General features: G+C 36.6%; 1 protein-coding gene across 3 annotated transcripts in view; it reads left to right on the top strand.

The window, feature by feature from the left end:
- The window catches only part of LOC311289694 (protein NLRC3-like), a 58,059-nt gene that overhangs the window by 24,615 nt on the left and 12,411 nt on the right, over positions 1 to 21,033 (top strand). For all 3 annotated transcript variants that reach the window (XM_084407914.1, XM_084407915.1, XM_084407916.1), the window contains 3 exons: positions 5,179 to 5,352; positions 5,464 to 5,637; positions 5,752 to 5,925. In XM_084407914.1, coding sequence (XP_084264040.1) covers positions 5,179 to 5,352; positions 5,464 to 5,637; positions 5,752 to 5,925 — 522 coding nt within the window. The remainder of the gene's footprint in view (positions 1 to 5,178; positions 5,353 to 5,463; positions 5,638 to 5,751; positions 5,926 to 21,033) is intronic.

Genomic DNA, 21,033 nt, shown 5'->3' with positions numbered 1-21,033 from the left:
CGTGTTTAGAGCATGTTATGTTATGAGAGGCGAATCATGACTACTTCAGAAAACCCAGCACAATAGGAACTACCAGGCAGGCAGTGACATAAGTGTACGCTGAAATAAAGTTTTTCACCTCAGAAAAACGGACTTTCTTGTCCTGTCAGCCGTTATCCTGTTCTCGTAGCGCACACTCAATTGCACGCGCAAATTCAGCGGCGCGCGCTGTATTGCTTCACTGATCTAGTGCAAAAGAAACTACGAGCATGCAACGCCGTTACGTTGTAAATTACACGAAATAAAAGTAATGCAGGTATGATTCTCATTCTATTCACCAGTTTCCATGTTTCATTAACAGTTATTGTTAATATTGTGTATTCACCATGGTAACTGTCGTTTCCATATAACCCCAAAATGCCACTATTTTTCTTTGTGTTATTTTTTTATATTTTTAAATGACTGTAGTGGCTCATACCAACATTGTATTAACAAAAACTAGTTTGGGACTGCTATTTAATAGCTTTAGCCTAGGCCTAATGTTTACAGTGCTATGCATAAGTTTAGACACCCATACTAAAGTTGACTAAAAAGAGGAATAAAAAATCATCTTTTGGAAACTGAACTTAATGCCTTAATTTGAAAAATTAGGAAAAATCCAACCTTAAAGGACACCAATTTTCTTTGTGAATAAATAATGTATCGTAAATAAATAAATGTTCTTCCTTAAAATACAGGGTGCATAAGTTTGGACACCCCTATGTTAAATTCCCATAGAGGCAGGCAGATTTTTATTTTTAAAGGCCAGTTACTTCATGGATCCAGGATACTATGCATCCTGATAAAGTTCCCTTGGCCTTTGGAATTAAAATAGCCCCACATCATCACATAGCCTTCACCATACCTAGAGATTGGCATGGTTGTATTTCAGTTAGCCTAATAGCTAGTTTGATTTGCATTGAGAGATGATCTTATGGAAAGTATCTCTAGGTATGGTGAATGCTATGTGATGATGTGGGGCTATTTTAATTCCAAAGGCCAAGGGAACTTTATCAGGATTCATAGTATCCTAAAAAAAAAAAAAAAAAATCTGCCTGCCTCTATGGGAATTTAACATAGCGTCGCTGTCCGATGAAAACCGCGTATGTCCATTTTGCCGATTTTGAGATTTTTCGACGGATAGAATGTCCAGATTCATTTCCATATACAGTATGCTTCACATATCTAAATGACCAATGAAAAGTTGTGAAATCATGTCATCTGATTTCCACGTATATCCATTTGGTGTCAAAGCTGTCAATCACGCCGCGTATCTCCCGCTCTGTGGAGGCATCTCGCCGGTCTAAGCGTCTCTGGAAGCTCCGCATTGGATAGCCGAATAATTCTGTGAGGTAAAGTTTCAGCAAACGTTTGTTTTTGACAACTGTTCAAGTTCATTATATATTCGCAATATATTCACAACTGTTATTTACCGGTAAATGGTCTAGACGAAGTAATTGTCACTGTTTATTGTGGAGATGTTAACGCACGGGTCTGTTAACTTAAGCAATACTATAGTCTAATATTTTTCTGACTAATAAATTACTGACACAGTAAAGGGTAGATTTAAATAAAGAATAACGAATTTTAAATAAAGAAAAACATAATTTAAATAAAGAAAAAAACTAAATAAAAAAAAAGAAAAAATGAAATTTAGCCTAATAAAGAAAAAACGAAATTTAAATAAATAAAAATGACATTTAAATAAAGAAAAAACGAAAATTAAATAAAGAAAAACCCGAAATTTAAATAAAGAAAAACGAAATTTAAATAAAGAAAAATAAAATTAAGTTAAATTAAAAACGAGATTAATTTAGATTGATAACGGCTAAAAAGGCTATAGCCATGTTGGGTCCGTGTACTTTTTCGTTCATTCATTATTCTATTTCGGAATGAAAGATGAAATGTAAAAAAAAAGGGTGCAGCTTGTTTTGTTTTTTTTTGTTTAAAAGAAAAAAAACAGAAATGGCTGTTTTTTTTTGTACATAGCATAGCCTACTTTGTTATGATTTTATATCATGATTAATAAATGCACGCACAATTATCCGTGAACTTGATTTGAAGCCTTTCAACTTGTTTGTGCAAAATTCAGAATTAAATGAATGTGCAGCAATTTGTACAAATAGAGTCTGTAGGTCTGTTACTACTATACTGTTGAAAGTATGAAAAGTGAACAGCACGAGTAATAGGATGCCACATTTGAGACGGGTCAGACATGATTTTGACCACTTCATCAAGTTTTGTTTTGTGAATTTTGAAAGTGAATTTCGTTTTGTATAAATTGTATCTTATTTTTAATAAATTTTTCATCAGCCAATTGCCTGTAGTGGATTTAATATATAAGCAGCAAATATATAGCAGACAATATAATCATGGAGGCGCCCGCGCGGTCACTTGCATTGCACGTTAAGCACATCTCATCCTAACTTAACGAAACTCAGTGTATGCCTCACACAGACATGAGAATGACATCCAATACACAAAGCTTGAAAATTCTTTAAACGAAATAATTCAAAACGAAAAGAAAAAGGCTACTCTCTGATTATGTATGATTATCATAGCCTAGCCTATTTTGTGAATTGTTCATTCCCGGTTGGCATTGGCACACATTTTGCTGCCCTTACAAAAGTGCCGCTCTAGGCAATTGCCTAGTTCGCCTATAGGCTGGTCAGCAATGAGTGTATTTATTAATTGTCCCTTCATATATCATATGAAGTTTGCAAGAGACATTTAAACTGAGACGTATTTAATAAACTGAGCGTAGCCTATTCATCTGTCAATATGAAACGCGACTTGGCCATTCTAATGATCGGAAGAACGCGTATCGACCACCGTTACTGTAAAATATGCACGTATGTCCATTTAAACTCGATTTTGGTCAAATGTGGACTATATCATTACACGGGCAAGAATATGGTTACATTTAAAGATGCCGTACCAAGTATGACAACGCTACGTTCAACTGCTTTTGAAATTATGGTGTTTTTTTCACTTCCTGAAAAGTAACCGTTTTGGACATACGTGAGTTTCATCGGGCAGCGACGATAGGGGTGTCCAAACTTATGCACCCTGTATTTTAAACTGTATCAAATGCATTTCTTGAATAAAGAAACATTTCAGTAAGCATTCAAAAAATAATAAAAGTATAACTTCTAGGTAGCAGGTGCACCTAGGGCTAGCTAGCATGTTAGCTTAGCACACCATCAATACACGACAATTTATGAGATTAAAACCATGTTTGTGCTCCAAACTTACTTTTTAACGCACGTTGAGTATTTTAAATAATCTTCTGTGATCTAATTTGGCTTCAGATAAAAAAATCAGACAGAAAATATACTATTGGATAGTGTTCTGCACAATGATAGTCTATATAGATTAGCATTACATTATAAATATAATCTATTATTATGAAAATACCTGACATGGCTTGAAAAACACAGGTAACTCAAATATCATTGCAATCATGTTTATTGTCTTCAAAACATCTTTATCTGCATGTTACAGCGCGATCTCTGTAGCTTTGTGTGTATCAGTGACGTCCTGGAATGTCACATGATCATGGCTCTTCTTCATGTTCTATTATGGACTATTATTGTGCATGTAGCGCCCTCAGGCTATTGGTATGAATTGAAAACACAGTATCAGAGTACCAAACGCTCATAAAGATTACATCGACGCATTTGGGTATAAATTCAATAAATATTATTCCTGTCTATAGAAATATGATGTAAATCTATGAGAATCTATCAATATTTCTCCAAATCTGCACATTTTTGAGCTAAAGCCCTGAAGGACGTTGTTTTGTGTATCGCTGTCATGACGACAGCACAGAGTTTTTTATGAATGAAAGCGGCTGACGCGCATAATTCATATTAAAGGTATCGACTCATTTTTTCATTTCATAACTCCTGACACAAATTAAGACATAACTGTCACTATGAGTTTCTCAGAATACAATAGTGGTCAAATACTGAAACTTGAGTATTATATCTTTTTAATTATGTATAGTTTGTCAAGGTATAACATTAAATCTGATAGTAATTTTGAATTAAATAAATAAATAATGCTTCAGTGCGCGGGCGCACTGGCAACGGTTAACAGGTTAAGGAAGAACATTTATTTATTTACGATACATTATTCATTCACAAAGAAAATTGGTGTCCTTAAAGGTTGGATTTTTCCTAATTTTTTAAATTAAGGCATTAAAGGTATAGCGGAGGATCTTTTTACTTCCGGGTGGATACCCTATACTATTGGTCCTCCTAACTGTCAATCATTCTGGTGAATCAATCAAACTTTTCAAAAAGTGGAGAGGGCGGGACTTATCTAAAATTCGGAAAGATCCTCCGCTATACCTTTAAGTTCAATTTCCAAAAGATGATTTTTTATTCCTCTTTTTAGTCAACTTTAGCATGGGTGTCTAAACTTATGCATAGCACTGTATTTATTAGTACTAGTCTTTACTATTAGTCATATTCTTACAATTTATGTTAAGTAAAGGGGAAAAGTAACTTACTTGTGTGTTAACAAATTTTGTGTAAACGTGTTATAATTTGCATATATATATATATATATGCAAATTATTAATTATATTAGTATGTTCCATGCCTGGTTTTCATAGATTAAAATATAGCTTTTAAAATACGCCTACTGGCAATATTAAAGCAGTTTAAAACGTCTCCCCTTAAAACGCTACTGGTCTCGACTATTTAAAAAGTTAAAGGAATATGACTTGGCCTAAAAAAAAAAATTCAGTCAGAAGAATTTTTTTCACTTTAATCCCTGAGTAAGACATTACAACTTGTTTCATTTTATTTAAAAAACAAAAATGTTTCACATTGTTGGCAAATGTTTCAACTATGTAATGAGATATTCTTACGTCAGAAGTTTTCAAAACAATTCCAGGTGTAATGGTGGGCCATTGAAAATGATTTTAAACATTTTACTTCCAAGTCTTGAATGGAGGTCAAATTAAGTTATCATAAATTAAAGTAACTGAAAATACTGTTTTGATGTTTTATAAAAAGAAAATTGTTTTTACTTTGCTTACATCACTACATTCAAAGGTTTTTTCAAGTTATCTATAGTCCAGATTATAAACCCTTTTAAAACCTACCTGATAATCATTCATATTTGCTTTTTGTTTTGTTATTTACACAGGCTACATAGCTGTAATCTCACTGTTCATTGTTGTACGAGTTTGTCTTCAGTTCTACAATCCACAAACTGTGTCCTAAAAGAGCTGGACCTGAGTAACAATAACCTCCAGGATTCTGGAGTGAAGCTTCTTTCTGATGGACTGAAGAGTCCAAACTGTCAGCTGGAGATACTGAGGTTTGAGTTCAACTACTTCATTGTTCTTTTTTTCTTTTTGCAATACGTTTTTTTTAATCGCACTACTGAGATTTATTCTGTATGCAGTTACATTGTGTTTTTCTTCTTTAGATTTCCCACATGTAATCTCACTGCTCAGTGTTGTGAGAGTTTGTCTGTAGCTCTACAATCCTCAAACTCTGTCCTGAGAGAGCTGAACCTGAGAAACAATGACCTGCAGGATTCTGGAGTGCAGCTTCTTTCTGATGGACTGAAGAGTCCTAACTGTCAGCTGGAGATACTGGGGTTTGAGTTCATACTTTATTTATTTTTTGCAATAAGTTAATTATAAAAATAAATAAAATAAAAAACACTGTTAAGATTTATTCTGTATGCTATTACATTGTTTTTCTTCTTCAGAATTTCAACATGTAATCTCACTGCTCAGTGTTGTGAGAGTTTGTCTTCAGTTTTTCAATCCTCAAACTCTGTCCTGAGAGAGCTGGACCTGAGTAACAATGACCTGCAGGATTCTGGAGTGAAGCTTCTTTCTGATAGCCTGAAGAGTCCAAACTGTCAGCTGGAGATACTGAGGTAAATGGTTTTAAAATAATTAACTATGCTATAATCAGGGACAGACTTAACCTGCTTAATAAGCAAGTTAAGCAGCATCTGATTCTTATATTCAAATTTAGAATTTGTATAATATAAACCACAAAATGCTTAAATGTTTAGTTTCAAGATAAAACCTACTATACATTAGTCTTTCACATGACAATCTGACTGTCTCACAAGAGACAAAGCTACTCACCTCAGAAAATAAAGTATACATGCTTTTGAGATTTATAGGCCTTGTGGTTCATGTCAACCACATGATTTGTTGAATGAATTTGTCTTGATTTCTCAAAATGATTAGCCTGTGTGCTTTTCCTGTGCATGCCGGCACTCGCATGAATGTACACAGGAGTGTAACTTTTGCTTAAAGTTCCAGTCCTTAACTTTTTTGGGTTAAGAATTATCCAAAATAAATTGAAGAAGTACATAACTAGCCAGTGTTCAAAACTATCTGCTCGCAGTAGCTCAATTCAAAACAGTAAGCTTGTAATAATGTTTTTAATTCCAATGGTACTGGTGGATTTCCGTGGAAAATTTGAGCATGTCATTACGTCACATCTGTACACAAAGAAGGTGTCTCAGCTAGTAGGCTATATTGCGTGTGAGGATGTTGGAGGTGGAGATTTATAGCCTTTTCTCACAGCACTTGATATAATTAAACTTATCAATTGGATGGCGGATCCAGAAAGGTTAAAACGACAATCACCAGTGAAATTCACCCGTTGTAAAATGCAAAAGACTTTGGACTTTGGAGTGGCTACAGAAAAAGAGACTGCAACCGGGCCCTTGCGAAAACAAGGCTAAATATCGGAAGGGCTTTTGAAAGGTGGCGTAAACTCCATGCTTTGAAGGGGTTCAAAACAAACGTGGAGACAGCTTTTTTTCTGTTGGACAGGCAAGACATTTTAAGGGTTCAATTATGTAATAGTAGCGCACTTGTTCACCTAATTCATTCAGTTATGGAGTACTGTTTGGTGCCACTGGCACGAACATGGAGAGCGACACCCAAAAATAGGCGTCGCCCGGAGTTCCGTACTCCACAACACGTGGTCAAATAGTCAATATTTATTTTTACATAGGGGTACGATTTTCTTTCAAAAAGAAAGGTAAATTAATAACTTAGGTTGAGGTATAGTCGGCCAAACCAACAGACAAAAACTGGGTTTTCTAACAAATTTTAGGTAGTCTTTCCTGGAATTAAATAACAAACAAAGATACAATTCTTACCTCCCTGCTGACCAATAAACAGGAGAAAATAGTATAAAATAAAAGGGCCTCCGACCTCTCACAGTCTCTACTAAAATTGCAGACTAGGCTACTACAGTTACCGGCCTATACCGCTAACAATTCGAGCCGCTCACAAGGAGCTTACACATGAATGGAAGCACAACTCGGCCAACTGGCTGGACAACACACCACTGTTTTGGTAAAAGCTCGTGCACGTGCTCTCACACAAGGAAGCAGGAGGGAGAACTCTGAGCAAGCGTTCCACATCGCTTATATCCACGCTTTGAGTCGCATCAGCCCCGCCCATTAAAACAGCTGCACCTGTTACACTCAAATAATCGTGGAGCGAGAGAGAAAGAGAGAAAAGGCACCACACATGCGCACACACTTGCTCTGAACAATATGAAACACAGAATTTACGTTCCAACACATAACAAGTACTGAACTACAGGTAGCCCTAATACACATTAAATTTAGTCACGCAATGCTGATGTTGTTAGCGTTAACAATTTGAGAACAAAGTATAATTTGTACGGTTTGAAGTGATATGATAAGCGATCGTTAGATTTAATCAGAGCGATTTACTGCAATGCTTTTTTCCCCTTAATTGGTCGAACAAAAGGGGATGTTACTTGTTCAGACGACATTTTCTGGTGAAAATTCTTATGTTGGTCATACTTCCAAAAAGTAGAATCTGTGATTCCAAATAACAGTATCCACACCGTCGCGCATTCTCCTCAAAACATTGGATTCATCCACGCTGTGCCATGCCGAGGCACAACCCACGTAAAGTTGATAATTCTGTGAATAACTGCAATTGCAGATTTTGAACAGAGATGGCGACAAAGAGGAAAAACTATGGACTGCAGCTTTAATAATAAATTACATTATTACAGTATGCCTTCAGAACACTTGGAATAAAGAGCGTATTGCATGGGATTATTGTCTGAATCCATTTTTTTTTTGCCATTAAAAGGACAAGTGTAAGCATGATTTATTTTTAATTTCTCCTTTTGTATTACAAAAAAAGGTAATATGGTTTTAAAATAACATCAAGTTTACTAATTGAATTTGCACAATCCCATAGACCAGTTATGAAGCGGCAAATAAACCCCAAACATTGAGACAGCAAAAATGGGTTACAAAAGTAAAGGAACACATAGTTGGTGTGGTAGGGCCGCATACCTGGAATTTACTTAAGTCCACTCCGGCAATAATAATACTACTATCACAATATATGATTTTGTCACCAAATTTGATATCTACTCTCAATGGAATGCCACAACAAGAGACAAAACAACATTTGCAGGAATGTGATATTTTCTTTTTCTTCATATTTATACAGAAGTATGACCCACATGGACTGCATAAGTCTGAGAAAAATATTGTTTGGGGTGAGGGGGACGAGAATGGACTGTATGAAGATTGAAATTGTGAAGTAGCTTTAACCCTCTGGGGTCTGAAAAGTTTTCTGGTCCCTAGAAAAGTTTTGACATGCCCTGATATTTGTGCTTATTTCTTTTACGTAAAATAACATTATCTTGGCTAAAGTCTGATTACACTATATTCAGCACAAACCCTGCTACAATAATATGTGAGCAGCATGTATGTCAGAGTTTGTAGTTTTGAGAAAATGGCATTTATGTTTGGTTAGTGAAAAAATATATATATTAAAAAATATTAAGTCACTGAAATAAGACATTGGACCCATACTGCATATTTGTTCAGACTTTTAAAGGGGTTGAAGAGGTCATGTAGCCTAGAATTTTTTGCTTTGAATCTATATGAAAATCATCCTGCCAAATCGTTTACATAAAACAATATATTTAAAATTTCGAAGTCATGTTTGTGCTAGAAAGGCTGTAGCAAGGTGGCGTGAATGATCATGAATATTGATGTATTTCACACCTGGGAAGACAATGACCCCTCCCCTAATGGAATATCAAGGTGAATGTGACTGAACTTTCTAAAAAGAATGTGAGGAGATTTCAAGAATGGCTTTTTATTGTATTTTATTTAAAAGGCATAATCCAAATATACATAACGAAGGTCAAAGGCACATTATTGAGCACACTGACTTGAACAGCTAGTTCCTGTTCAAGATACCTGCCATTTCCAAGGTGTTTACTTTTTCTTTTTCCCATGCACTGAAGAATAAACTGCCCTGTCATCTGTAGTCAGTGATGGAGCTTAATTTACCATGTTCATGTAAAATATCAGTCCAGTGTAGTTGAACAGCTTGATGTTGGTACAGCTCTAAGAAAAAAGAAGAGACTTGTGTGAAAGTTTGACTCAGCAGGACAAAAAAAAAAAAAAAAAAAAGCAACTGTGAATATTTATTATAATTATTAGTAGTAAATAAATGAAATAATATATTCCAAAATAAGAAGTATGGCTATTGTAATAACACTATTTCATTATTAGTATTTTTAATAGAAAATACTGTATTTAAGAATAAATATAATAATATAGTAGTTAATAATTTGACTTTACAGAAAACTTTTATTGAATGGGAAACCGGCAGGGTGCCCTGTTAACATGAAGATATATAAATCATTAGTGTAGTGTACTGAAATGTTCCCTTCTAGAGAAAAACATTTGGATTATCATATGTTTACTTCAAATTTCGTTAGAGAGAAATATAATCTTTCATATATTTTACCCAAAATGGGGTGGGGTGAGCATTATTGAGTGCTATAAAAATGTTATGTCTGTTACGTTTTAAGCAGGGATGAGGAGAGGCGAGAATCTAAGCACAGCAACAGATTATTCAGAAAACACAAAACAAGATAATTCAAAACAGAGAAAGAACATAATCTAAACAGGGGAACCAGAGTAGAGCTTAGATCGGGCCCAACAAATCAAGCCCGACCCTACCCGAACCCGAGCTCGTTGTGTCCGAGCCCGGCCCGGCACGTTCACTGTAATTATGAGCCCGAGCCCGATTTAAACCCGACCATTTTTAATATGTGGGCCGTTATAACCAGGGGCGGCGCCAGAATTTTTTTTTAATGCAGGTGCTGCTGTGCTAGGTCATTTAGGCTACAGGGGGGAGCTGCGCAGTTATATATATTATATAAATACTATTAATAAATTAGCAAAAATTGGCCACTCGATATTAAATATTCAATTATTTTAATTATCACAATTAAAGTTTTATTTTTTTATTAAATTGAAAAAGCACAACATTCAGCATTCAATCAAATATTCTTAAAGATGAATTCTTATTAACCCTCTGGGGACCAAGCTGTTTTTGGGGCCCTTGAGATGTTCTGACATGCTCTGACATTTGTGCTTTTTTCAGTTATTTATAAACATGTTAATGGCAAAGGTGTAAATTCACTCTATATAGCACAAACAGGCCTACCATAATATGCGAGCAACATGTATGTAGATGTTTGTATTTTTAAGAGAATAATGTTTATGCGTGGTTATTTAAAAAAATAAAAATGAAAGTTGCTGAAATAAGACCACAAAACTCATACAAAATATGTGCCCACAAGACTTTTGACTAATGGATGTTTTCTCTTCGAGTTCTAGCTTCAAAATTATGTGAAAATAGTCTTGCTTTATCGTTCACAAAAAAAAATACATTGATTTAAATGGTGTAAAACAGGTTTTGCTTGGAAAGCCAATATGCGAGGGGGAGGAGTAGTTTACACCTTAGATTACCCAGTCCCACCCACTCTGCATAATGACTCTGCATAATTAGCCATTCATTCAGGTGTGACACTGACTGAGCCACAATGCAAGGACAAAATAGCCTATATATTTAGAAGAAGACTTATATTGACCATTTAAGATTTTGCTTACATCTATCTTGTAAATATGTTTTGCTATTTTATTAAAAAGGTTACAATTACAACAATAATTACAATTTCAGCAATATTTCTGCAAAAAAAGTACTCTTTCTTTGTAAAAAAAAAAAAAAAAGATTATAGGCCTACATTTTATCATATGTATTCATTAGTTTGAATATAGCCAACATTGGAACATCTTAGTCTATGACTTTATTTTTGACAAAATAGTATTTTATATATATGAGCAGAAAAGCTTATTTGATGTGACAGTATATTCTACAGTAAAAACTGTACCCAAATCTAGTCAACAAAATATTGTCTTTCATACTTCGCCTGACTGTAACGTTGTTTTTATGAAATATTAGGGCATAGCCTATAAATGTTAATTTGCAGTTTAATACGTTGCTTATACAAATACATTTTATTTCAACATATTTCAGTCGATTTTTACTCATCTCAGTAGGCTATAGCAAAGCAGTTTATTCACACACAGACGCGCGATTCATATTTAGGCTAAACAGTCTTTACAAATATGTACCCTTCATTCATCTCACAGAAACGCGATTCATATTTAGGCTAAACAGTCTTTACAAATATGTACCCTTCATTCATCTCACAGAAACGCGATTCATATTTAGGCTAAACAGTCTTTACAAATATGTACCCTTCATTCATCTCACAGAAACGCGATTCATATTTAGGCTAAACAGTCTTTACAAATATGTACCCTTCATTCATCTCACAGAAACGCGATTCATATTTAGGCTAAACAGTCTTTACAAATATGTACCCTTCATTCATCTCACAGAAACGCGATTCATATTTAGGCTAAACAGTCTTTACAAATATGTACCCTTCATTCATCTCACAGAAACGCGATTCATATTTAGGCTAAACAGTCTTTACAAATATGTACCCTTCATTCATCTCACAGAAACGCGATTCATATTTAGGCTAAACAGTCTTTACAAATATGTACCCTTCATTCATCTCACAGAAACGCGATTCATATTTAGGGTAAACAGTCTTTACAAATATGTACCCTTCATTCATCTCACAGAAACGCGATTCATATTATAGAAACGCGATTCATCTTTTTGTTTACATAGGCCTACACTAACGTTATTCCATAACGTTATTCCACATTAACACTTGAGAAAGGATAACTTAGCCTACCTCACTCCTCAGCGGGATCTGCTCCTCATATCAGCACGGAAAATTTTCTCCATAAGGTAGGCTATATTATGCCCAGTGTTGCCAACTATTTTCAATGGAAAGTAGCTAACGCCTCCCTTAAAAGTCGCAAAATGTCGCTAGATGACGTCATACGTCAGTTAGCATAGTCATGACGTCATCACGGCGTACTTGCGTTCTGCCTGCCTAAAGTTTTTTTCTCATTAAAATCATGCTCACATACTGTATTTTAATATAGTATAATATAATATAGCCGAATGTCCAATAAAGCTGTTCTCATTTACTATATTTTTTTGTCAGACAATAGAACGAGTAGCTGTTGAATGACTATTTTTTATGTGTAAAATTATCTGAATTGAGTTCGGGAACTGGGTGAACTAAAGCACTGTGATAGTGAGTATTACAAGTGATAAGCACAAGAAAAGAAAGGAAAATAAAATGGTCAAACTAAATTCTTTAAATATAAAACAAAAGATAAGTGATAAGTCCGTGGAAACATCACTGCTCATTCACGTCTGTAGCTGCCGTGCTGCTGCTCCTCTCTCAGCCATTCACTGAACAGGGTAGACGCAGATGTGTGTGTGACGGCAAGGAGAAAACAAATCTCGCGCTCGCAGGACTGTGCTGGCAACATTTGGAGGTTACTGAGGTTTGTCCAAAAGTAGCTAGATTTGTCGCTAGTCGCTTTTAAAAAAAATTGTCGCTAAAGGGGTCTGAAAAGTCGCTAAAAATAGCGACAAAGGCGCTAAGTTGGCAACACTGATTATGCCTCTTTGTTTACAGTTGATGTGGGCGTTTCACAGACTGAAATGGTTCTCAGAATTTGCGTTTGAATAGCACGCGCTCTCCGGGGCGTGGTCAAATTACTGTGAATCATCTCGTAATGAGCTCGACTGGAGTCGCTCTCTTTTTATACAGATTACAGAAGCTGATAATATTTGTTTTTTATATAAATTACTTCATTTAAAAGCTGCGATCTCAAGCTTTATGCCCGTGGGTCTGTTTGCCTGTTTGACTGAATTTTCGCGGAGTTATAGATCATTTTCGAACGCGTTTCAAATGGGAGTTTACTGACAGAGAGAAGGCAGAAATAGCATCATGTTAGTTTTTCTTTATTTGTCAAAAAGCAAAACACTTTATTTTTATTGTGAGTATACAGAAAAAAAATAGAAACTGAACAGGATCGATTGATGTATTACACGAAAATGAAAGATCAAAATTAACAGAGCATTTTGTGTTTATTTTTCATTGCTAAAAAAAAAAAACGAGCAAAACGCGCGGGCGCGTTTTTGGTCCCCAGAGGGTTAATAATGTTACTTAAACATATTGTTATTTCAACATATGTGTGTGAGCAACAAGCAAGATGTGCATTTGTAAATTCGGTGACAGCGCGAGTTTCAAATGGTATGACCGGTGACCGCGGCGCGCCGGCGACTCCATGTCATGATTATATTGTCTGCTAAATTGCTTTTTATGTATTAAATCCAGGCAATTGGCTGATGAAAAATCTATTAAAATTAAAATACAATTTATACTAAACGAAATTCACTTTAAAGAAAAGCTTTCTTCATAACAAAACTTAAACTTGAAACTAAATGTGCTTATTCAATGGCTAAAACACGTAGGCTAGACTCTCTTTTTGAACAAATTGCAGCACATTCATTTAATTCAGAATTTTGCACATGTAAGTTGAAAGACATTTGTTTGTGCATAGTAAAACATATCTGTAACATTTATCACGTTCATAATTGTGCGTGCATTTATTAATTATTATCTTAATGAATAATGCGACAAGGAAGAAGCATGTAAACTGCGTTATTTGTTTATTCAGAAATAATTGAATGGATCGGAAAAGTAACAAAAGAGGACATCGAGGGCTGAGGCTGACTATTATCATAATTTCTGTCATGGCAAGACTTCTTCATGTGTCTGTTCATCGTCGAAGTCCCCGTTTTTTTTGCTGTCATATGGCGAGCAGCGTGCCGCATTTAATGCACGAGACAAAGCCAACACATAGCTAAGTTGTCACTCCCCACGACTAGTTTAAAATGTTTCCATACCTCCGGTTTTCCTCCAAACTTGCTCAAAGTTAATTCTCCTGTTTTAATTTTTTTCTTTGCTTCTTCAAGCACTTAAGCTACAGAATAGTACAGCACGCACAGCAGGTATGATGCGTCACGCGTGCGAGACTGCGAGTGGACGAGACGTTGCGCATGACACTTGACGTGCTTTATCAAGGGCCCGACCCGACCTGGCCCGAGGACAGTGGCGGGAAATATCGGCCCGGCCCGGGTCGGGTCGAGTCCGGGTTCGGGCTCGGGCAGAGAATCTAAGCTCTGAACCAGAGACATAATCCAGACAGGGGAAACCTGGTAAACAACAGCTTACAAACAGGTGAAGAGACATGCAAGAACAGCGACCGACAAAAGACAACTGAAACACAGGGATATAAATACACAGGTAACACAAGGGCTAATGAAGGGCTATCGCATGTAGATGATATGTTGCTATGGAAACTAATGAGGGTAACTACGGAGACAAACAAGGCAAACAGGAATAAAACAAAAGAGAAAAGAGAGACAGAAAATGAGCACAGAAAATAACTTCAAAATAAGAGTCCATATGACAACATCTATGAACACAGACCCAGGGCAGCCTTTGCATTTATCACATGTAAATCCCTCATTGCTGACAGAGAAGGCTATACTATACATGTGACATGAAGTGCAAGAGACAATAACAGGAGAAGACATTACTCACCATGTTTGTTGACTAATCCTACTTACCACAGTTATTGATAAGACTCGTAAAAAGCGCAAGGAAAAAAAAGACAGCAAGCACGGATGGCTAGCGAGATACTAGCGTGTTGTGCTAGCGAAAACGATTTAGATAAAAACTAGCGATGTCACATTAATGTGATAGGCAATATTAGACTATATCTAATATATGTTGATGAGTAAATTATATTTAGCAATATAAACAAGGAATTATAGTAAATAGAGATTCAAAACATAAAGCAATACGGAGCTTACAGACGCAAATCAGCAGCAAAGCAGACAGGAGCAATCGATCAGACAGGATCTTAGTGTGTGTGTGTTAGTTCGTTCAAGTTCAAAAGAGAACTCGATGGACTCCACTGTGCTGTCTGTCTGTGTGCATGATACTGACTAATATTTCTCTGCATCGTGTGTGTGTATGTAACATTACACGTCATTCACAGACAGTGCATTCTCTGTGGTCTTGTCGCACTTGAATAATTTAAAACCATTTGCACGAATAAGAGCGTGATCATATAATGTAAATCTAGGTAAAGGATGACCAAAAAAATAATTCTACATTATTGCACTAATATTTTAACGCGTTATTGGACAAAAATCAATCGCATGTGTTAATGTTGACAGCACTAATATAAAAAGTACTAGTGCATTTTTTACATCATAATAACACGCGCGTATTCATGCAAATACTTTTAAACCATTAAGGCGAGATACGGCAGGCAAAAACATCGTTTTTTTTTACTGGTCAATTTTGAGATTTTTGGATATTTGTCTTCAATAACATGTCTTCTTTCAGACTTAAAGTCAGAAATACACATTTAGGTCTTTATTTTATTACACTTTGTCTGTTTGCATCTGTAGATTTCTCATTAATTCAACAAAAGTTTGCGTTCTTAATCAACACGCTGCTCTGCAATCTCTGCCGGCACCCTGTCATCACATGCACCGTTAGGAAGCTCTCTCTCTTCTGTACAATCCTGTCGGATCCAAATATGGTCATTTTCTTTTTATCAGCATCAAATCGTGAAAGTGAAAGGGCTGAATGCGCAATCTCATTGGCTGATGATAAATCTTTAAAGCCCATTTTCTCAAAATGACTTTTCTCTCATACTCCAAGTCCGAAATCTCCACTTCAGTAGCACAAACAGTGCTTTGATGCAAGCACAAAAGTATACACCAAACTTTCCAGTCTTGTACCTAGTTATATTATGAAGACATTTACAGAGGGATTTGTAAATATATTATTCCTAGCCTGATTTATATAACATTTTATTCCAAAAAACATGGCGGAAATCTTTTTTTTAAGGCTATTGACAGTATTTTCTGATTTACAGGATAACAAAAGTAGATCCATAAATCCCTCTGTAATTTTTTTCTCCCATCTAATATGTGAACACAATGAAAAAATCATTTTTAACCTGGCTTTATCCATAAAATATATGCAAATTAGCGCATATTTAATTAGATACTGCCTAATTTGCATATTTAAACATTAAATTACAGAAAACTTGTAATACATTTTTTTTCTCATCTTAATGTAGGTAATCAACTGGGAAAGTTTCATGGTGATATCTGCTAGTTAAAAATGTTACCCTATTCACCTGTAGTGTCTCGCCTTAAAGCGTGACATAAGAAAACGCGATGTGACTGCCCTGCTGACACGCACACATACACAATTTACAAAACTTTTCTTTCCTATACATGTCAAAAAAACAAACTAATACATGCTACTTTTACCAATACCCCAATGTCTATTCTATCCCCTCCCCCACTTCAACAGTTATTCGTCAATTCACCTCACATATTTTTGCCCTTACATCGACAATGTGCAATTATACCCCTTTTATAGTTACCTGCTGTCGTGCTGCCATGGCTTTAGCCTCAGACACTGTTCTTTTGGCACTCTGTGGAGACTCGTTGAAGGTGAAACCAACGTCGTTGACCACAACCATCTCTGTGGACTTGCCGCATTAAATGTTGCCTCCATCCGCACCTTGACAACATAAACTTAGTTAATATTTACACACTCGACAACAATTTTCTTCTTTACGAAAACGCGTCTTTTGATTCTCATGAGCTTAACTGGACTCTTATTTTTATTTTTTATTTTTATTTTTAACTGGACCCTCTTCAAAAGTTGCCCGCTTCTCGACAGCGAAAACGACAACATGTCTGAACTCTTCACGACTTACTTGCAGCAACGCGTTAAAATATTTCACTTTCCATAGCGGCCATTGCTCCTGCAAGCTCTTGCTCTTCTGACTTCTCACTTTCTTCAGCCGTTTGCACCGCATGTCCCACCACTTTTTCAATTCCAACAACAACATCACGTTGGATTTTTACTTTCCATGCCTCACCGCACAGCAGATGCTCCTCGACCATTTTGCCCTTCAATAAGCAAATGATTGATGCCACCAGGTAACGCCTTATGACTGAATTTGTCACATTCAGATCCATTTCGTTACCATCTTGTAAGAGCGTGACTCGTCCACTGGCTGTATACTGGTAATTTTTTGTGGCTTTCTGAAGATTTACACAATTGGCATCTGTGGAACTGTAAAGCGGTATTGAAATCAAGCTGCCACACCTGGCATTTTGTGCACCTTTTTGATACGGCAATCTCAGCACGAACGATGCTCCCAATGTAAGTGGTCACCTGCTCTTCCTCGACTTCAGACTGTCCAAAGGAACTTGCTCCAGCCACCTCTTTGAGTTCCACAATTTCAGTATTGTGAGTTGTGGTCAGGAACACACATGCCAGATATTCCTGTGTGCTCAGATTGTGTATCTGATATGAATGACCACATAGCACCAGCCCAATCTGTCCCGCCCACAACTGCAGTTTGATATGTCCAGATGAATCTTGCACATAGCATGTCTGAGTCTCCACGTTTGCACCCCTCATCGCCACTTAAACATGACATACTTTAACCTCTATTGTGCCAACCTAAGGGAAAAACATATAAACAATTATATCAGAAAACATTATATCACATGAAAACAACCAAACATAAATAAAAACATTATTTCTAAACATACATCTAGACTTAACATCAATAGGCTACCCTTGAACTGGGATCTATATTTTATTTTGATACACATGATACTATAACATTGCGGCTACATGAAAACAGCCTTTACTGTTATAAAAATACAGATTTATGACCATTACTGGAACTGAAGCTTTTAGAATAAACCAGTCCCGTATCTAGAAAAAACACCAAACATATGTGATCGTTTCACAAACGAGTTACCAGGAGTGCTGCTTGGGTATTAAGAGGTGTATTCCTCTGGTGCTCTTCAGTTTGGAGATCCAAAAATGTTTCCCAAATAAACAATAGTTCTGAGGCACTCAAAAGGAATATAGGTTTAAAAAGCCTTTATTTAAACTTGGCTATCCATTAAAAAACATGCCCTATGTTTGTGCCTATATGTGATCGTTTGTCGAGCGGATAACCAAACCAATCATTGGAACAACTGTGTTGTCGCTCTGGAGAATCTGCACAAAATGACAGCCAACTGCTCTCTCAGTAATTTGAAAACATACGTCACAAGCACATAACGTCAGCACTGTCTAAAGACAGAGTACTAGTACAAAGTACTAGAATGGCCATAGCGGTCATTCTGACCGTTCACTAGACTATACTGAATGTCATTTTTGTCATGTCATATTTACATTCAAAGCTTCTATTGAGGTTTTAGAATCTTTGAATGTCTGTCATGATATTCTAGGCCTACCTAATTGGCCTACAATCCTTTTTAGTAATATATAATTGTGTAAGAGTTCATTCAGTTTGAATGTCAGTCAGCCTGAGCCTAATGTTACACAGCTTATTAAGCAATCATGATTTATTTATTTAACATGTATATACATGTGTGCATTAAAAGTACCATTTCAGCAACGAGAATGATGCTGAACCAAATTAATATAAAGATGTTTTCTGGCATCTGGCATATTTATTGAACCAATCAGATAAGAGTAAATCGAGAGTCAGCGAGAAGCTCATTTGATACTCAACGAGAGAGAATTGTGCCAAAACTGTAAGCGCAGCTAAAAGAAAGATGGAACTGTACAAATCGGGTTATTTCAGGAACTTTTTTGTCCCATGTACACAAGAAGTCATTTAGACATTTGCAACAGTTAATTTTTTTAAACAAAGGTTGATTTTATGTGATCAATCTGTTTTGCAGTTCCTGACTCCGCTGTTTTCGCTTGCCAATTGCTTGTTCACAGGCCTGCAATGCTTTTGGCCGTATTTTGGCAGAAAAAAACGTGCCAAAAGTGTCAGAAGAATACAGATCATATTTATTATGCGTTAGCATGAAGCTGCAGTTTTACAATACACGAATTACACTTACGAATAACAGTAAAATGAGGCAAATATTTTATACAAATCTTCTCTTGCACATGCCAATTTAATTTACGCTTGATATCTTATGTACACTTTCACAAATCTTACCCTGAGCATGAGATTCTTTATGGCATCATTTTACCTTCATATAAAGATAAGTTTTAGCTTAGCAATAGCGTATATAAACAACTAGAAAAAAAAGAAACAGTGACGCACATCTTCAAAGATGGGAAAAAGTAGTAAACGCTGAAATGATACACCGTCTGTAATGTGTGTACGGTCAATTTGACCGTTATGACCATTCAAGGTAGAATACTCAGAACTATTTTGTGTTTGGCATTTTAATAAAATAACAATGTTAGAATAAAATATGCACACATTTAAGCAAAGTCAGGGTACTATAGCTATATGGATTTTATTTCAACAAAGTTATTACATTGCAAAATTTAAAAACGGTCAAAATGACTGCCTTGGTAGTTCTAGTGTTAAAATATCTGAATTAAGTTGTCTGAGATTACCGTTTGTTCTTGTGTTCATTGGATATATCGATATTTGAATCCATCATCAGCAATGCTGCTATTGCCTGGAGGCAAAACAGCAACATAACGACATCACATGAGGAGAACATCACACACCTGACAAAAAAAAAATGTCTGGACCTTTATAAGGAAACAGCCAAGCTCGTTAGAGTTCATCTTCCTCCACCTGTGCCTGTTTAGTTCCCTCATTCACCTTTTTTGTGTATTTATACTCCCTGTTCTGTTCTACCCTTTGTCAGTTATTGTTTAATGTCATGCTTGTCTACATGTTTGTCACCAGAAAACGTACTCGGTTACCTAATGTAACCTCGGTTCTCTCTAGAAGAGGGAACGAGTATTGCGTAAGTTGCTTACGCTACGGGAAAGTAGCCAAAGATCTGAAGCCAAAAATTATCCTTAATTTTGTATTCATTGTCAACGCAGTGCGGCAGCCGGCAGACCACGGCAGGCTGTATCAGCGTGCTCATTGGCTGCCCGGCGGCAACTGCTTAAGCCTGCCAGTGAGCCCTGTATGACGTCACACCCTATCAGGGCGCTTCGCGCCCTCCACACCCTTCTAACCGTCAAGGTGGGTGTGGCCAGTGTGTATATAAGCAGGGCTCGTAGGCTAAAATTCTGGTTTTCACAGTCTGAAGCGCAAAAGCTCGTGGCGCAACACGGCCGGTTACGCAATACTCGTTCCCTCTTCTAGAGAGAACCGAGGTTACATTAGGTAACCGAGTACGTTCTCTTACGAGAGGTTCTCTCGTATTGCGTAAGTTGCTTACGCTACGGGAACCCCTTGTCAACGCCGTGTGCGCCGAGCATCCAGTGCATGAGTCCCAGGGAGACCGGGGAAAACAGCATGCCGAACAGGTGGCCGGTAAAGAAACGGGCCAACACATGTACAAAGCACTTCACTTCATATGAAAGTAGAGCGGCACAGCCGGTCCATATATATCAATGTGAATGATGCGGCCAGTAACACGGGCCCGCATAGTACATAAGCACATATAGGGGAAGAATAGAGCGGTCTCACCGGTCTATGTGTGGAGAAGATAACCACAGCGCAACCGAGTGTAGGACAGGCGGCCAGCGGCGCGGGCCAGCACCGGTACACAGGCGCGTAGTGGGGAACAGAGCGGCATAGCCAGTCTGTGTAGAAAAACTCTCTTCTCTTGGTGCCATACCAGAAATATTTGCCAGTACGAGAATGTGG

Source organism: Rutilus rutilus, assembly GCF_951802725.1.
Source record: "Rutilus rutilus genome assembly, chromosome: 4".
Lineage (NCBI taxonomy): Eukaryota > Metazoa > Chordata > Actinopteri > Cypriniformes > Leuciscidae > Rutilus > Rutilus rutilus.
The sequence above is the reverse complement of the archived record's forward strand: the minus strand, read 5'-3'. Positions and strand labels throughout refer to the sequence as shown.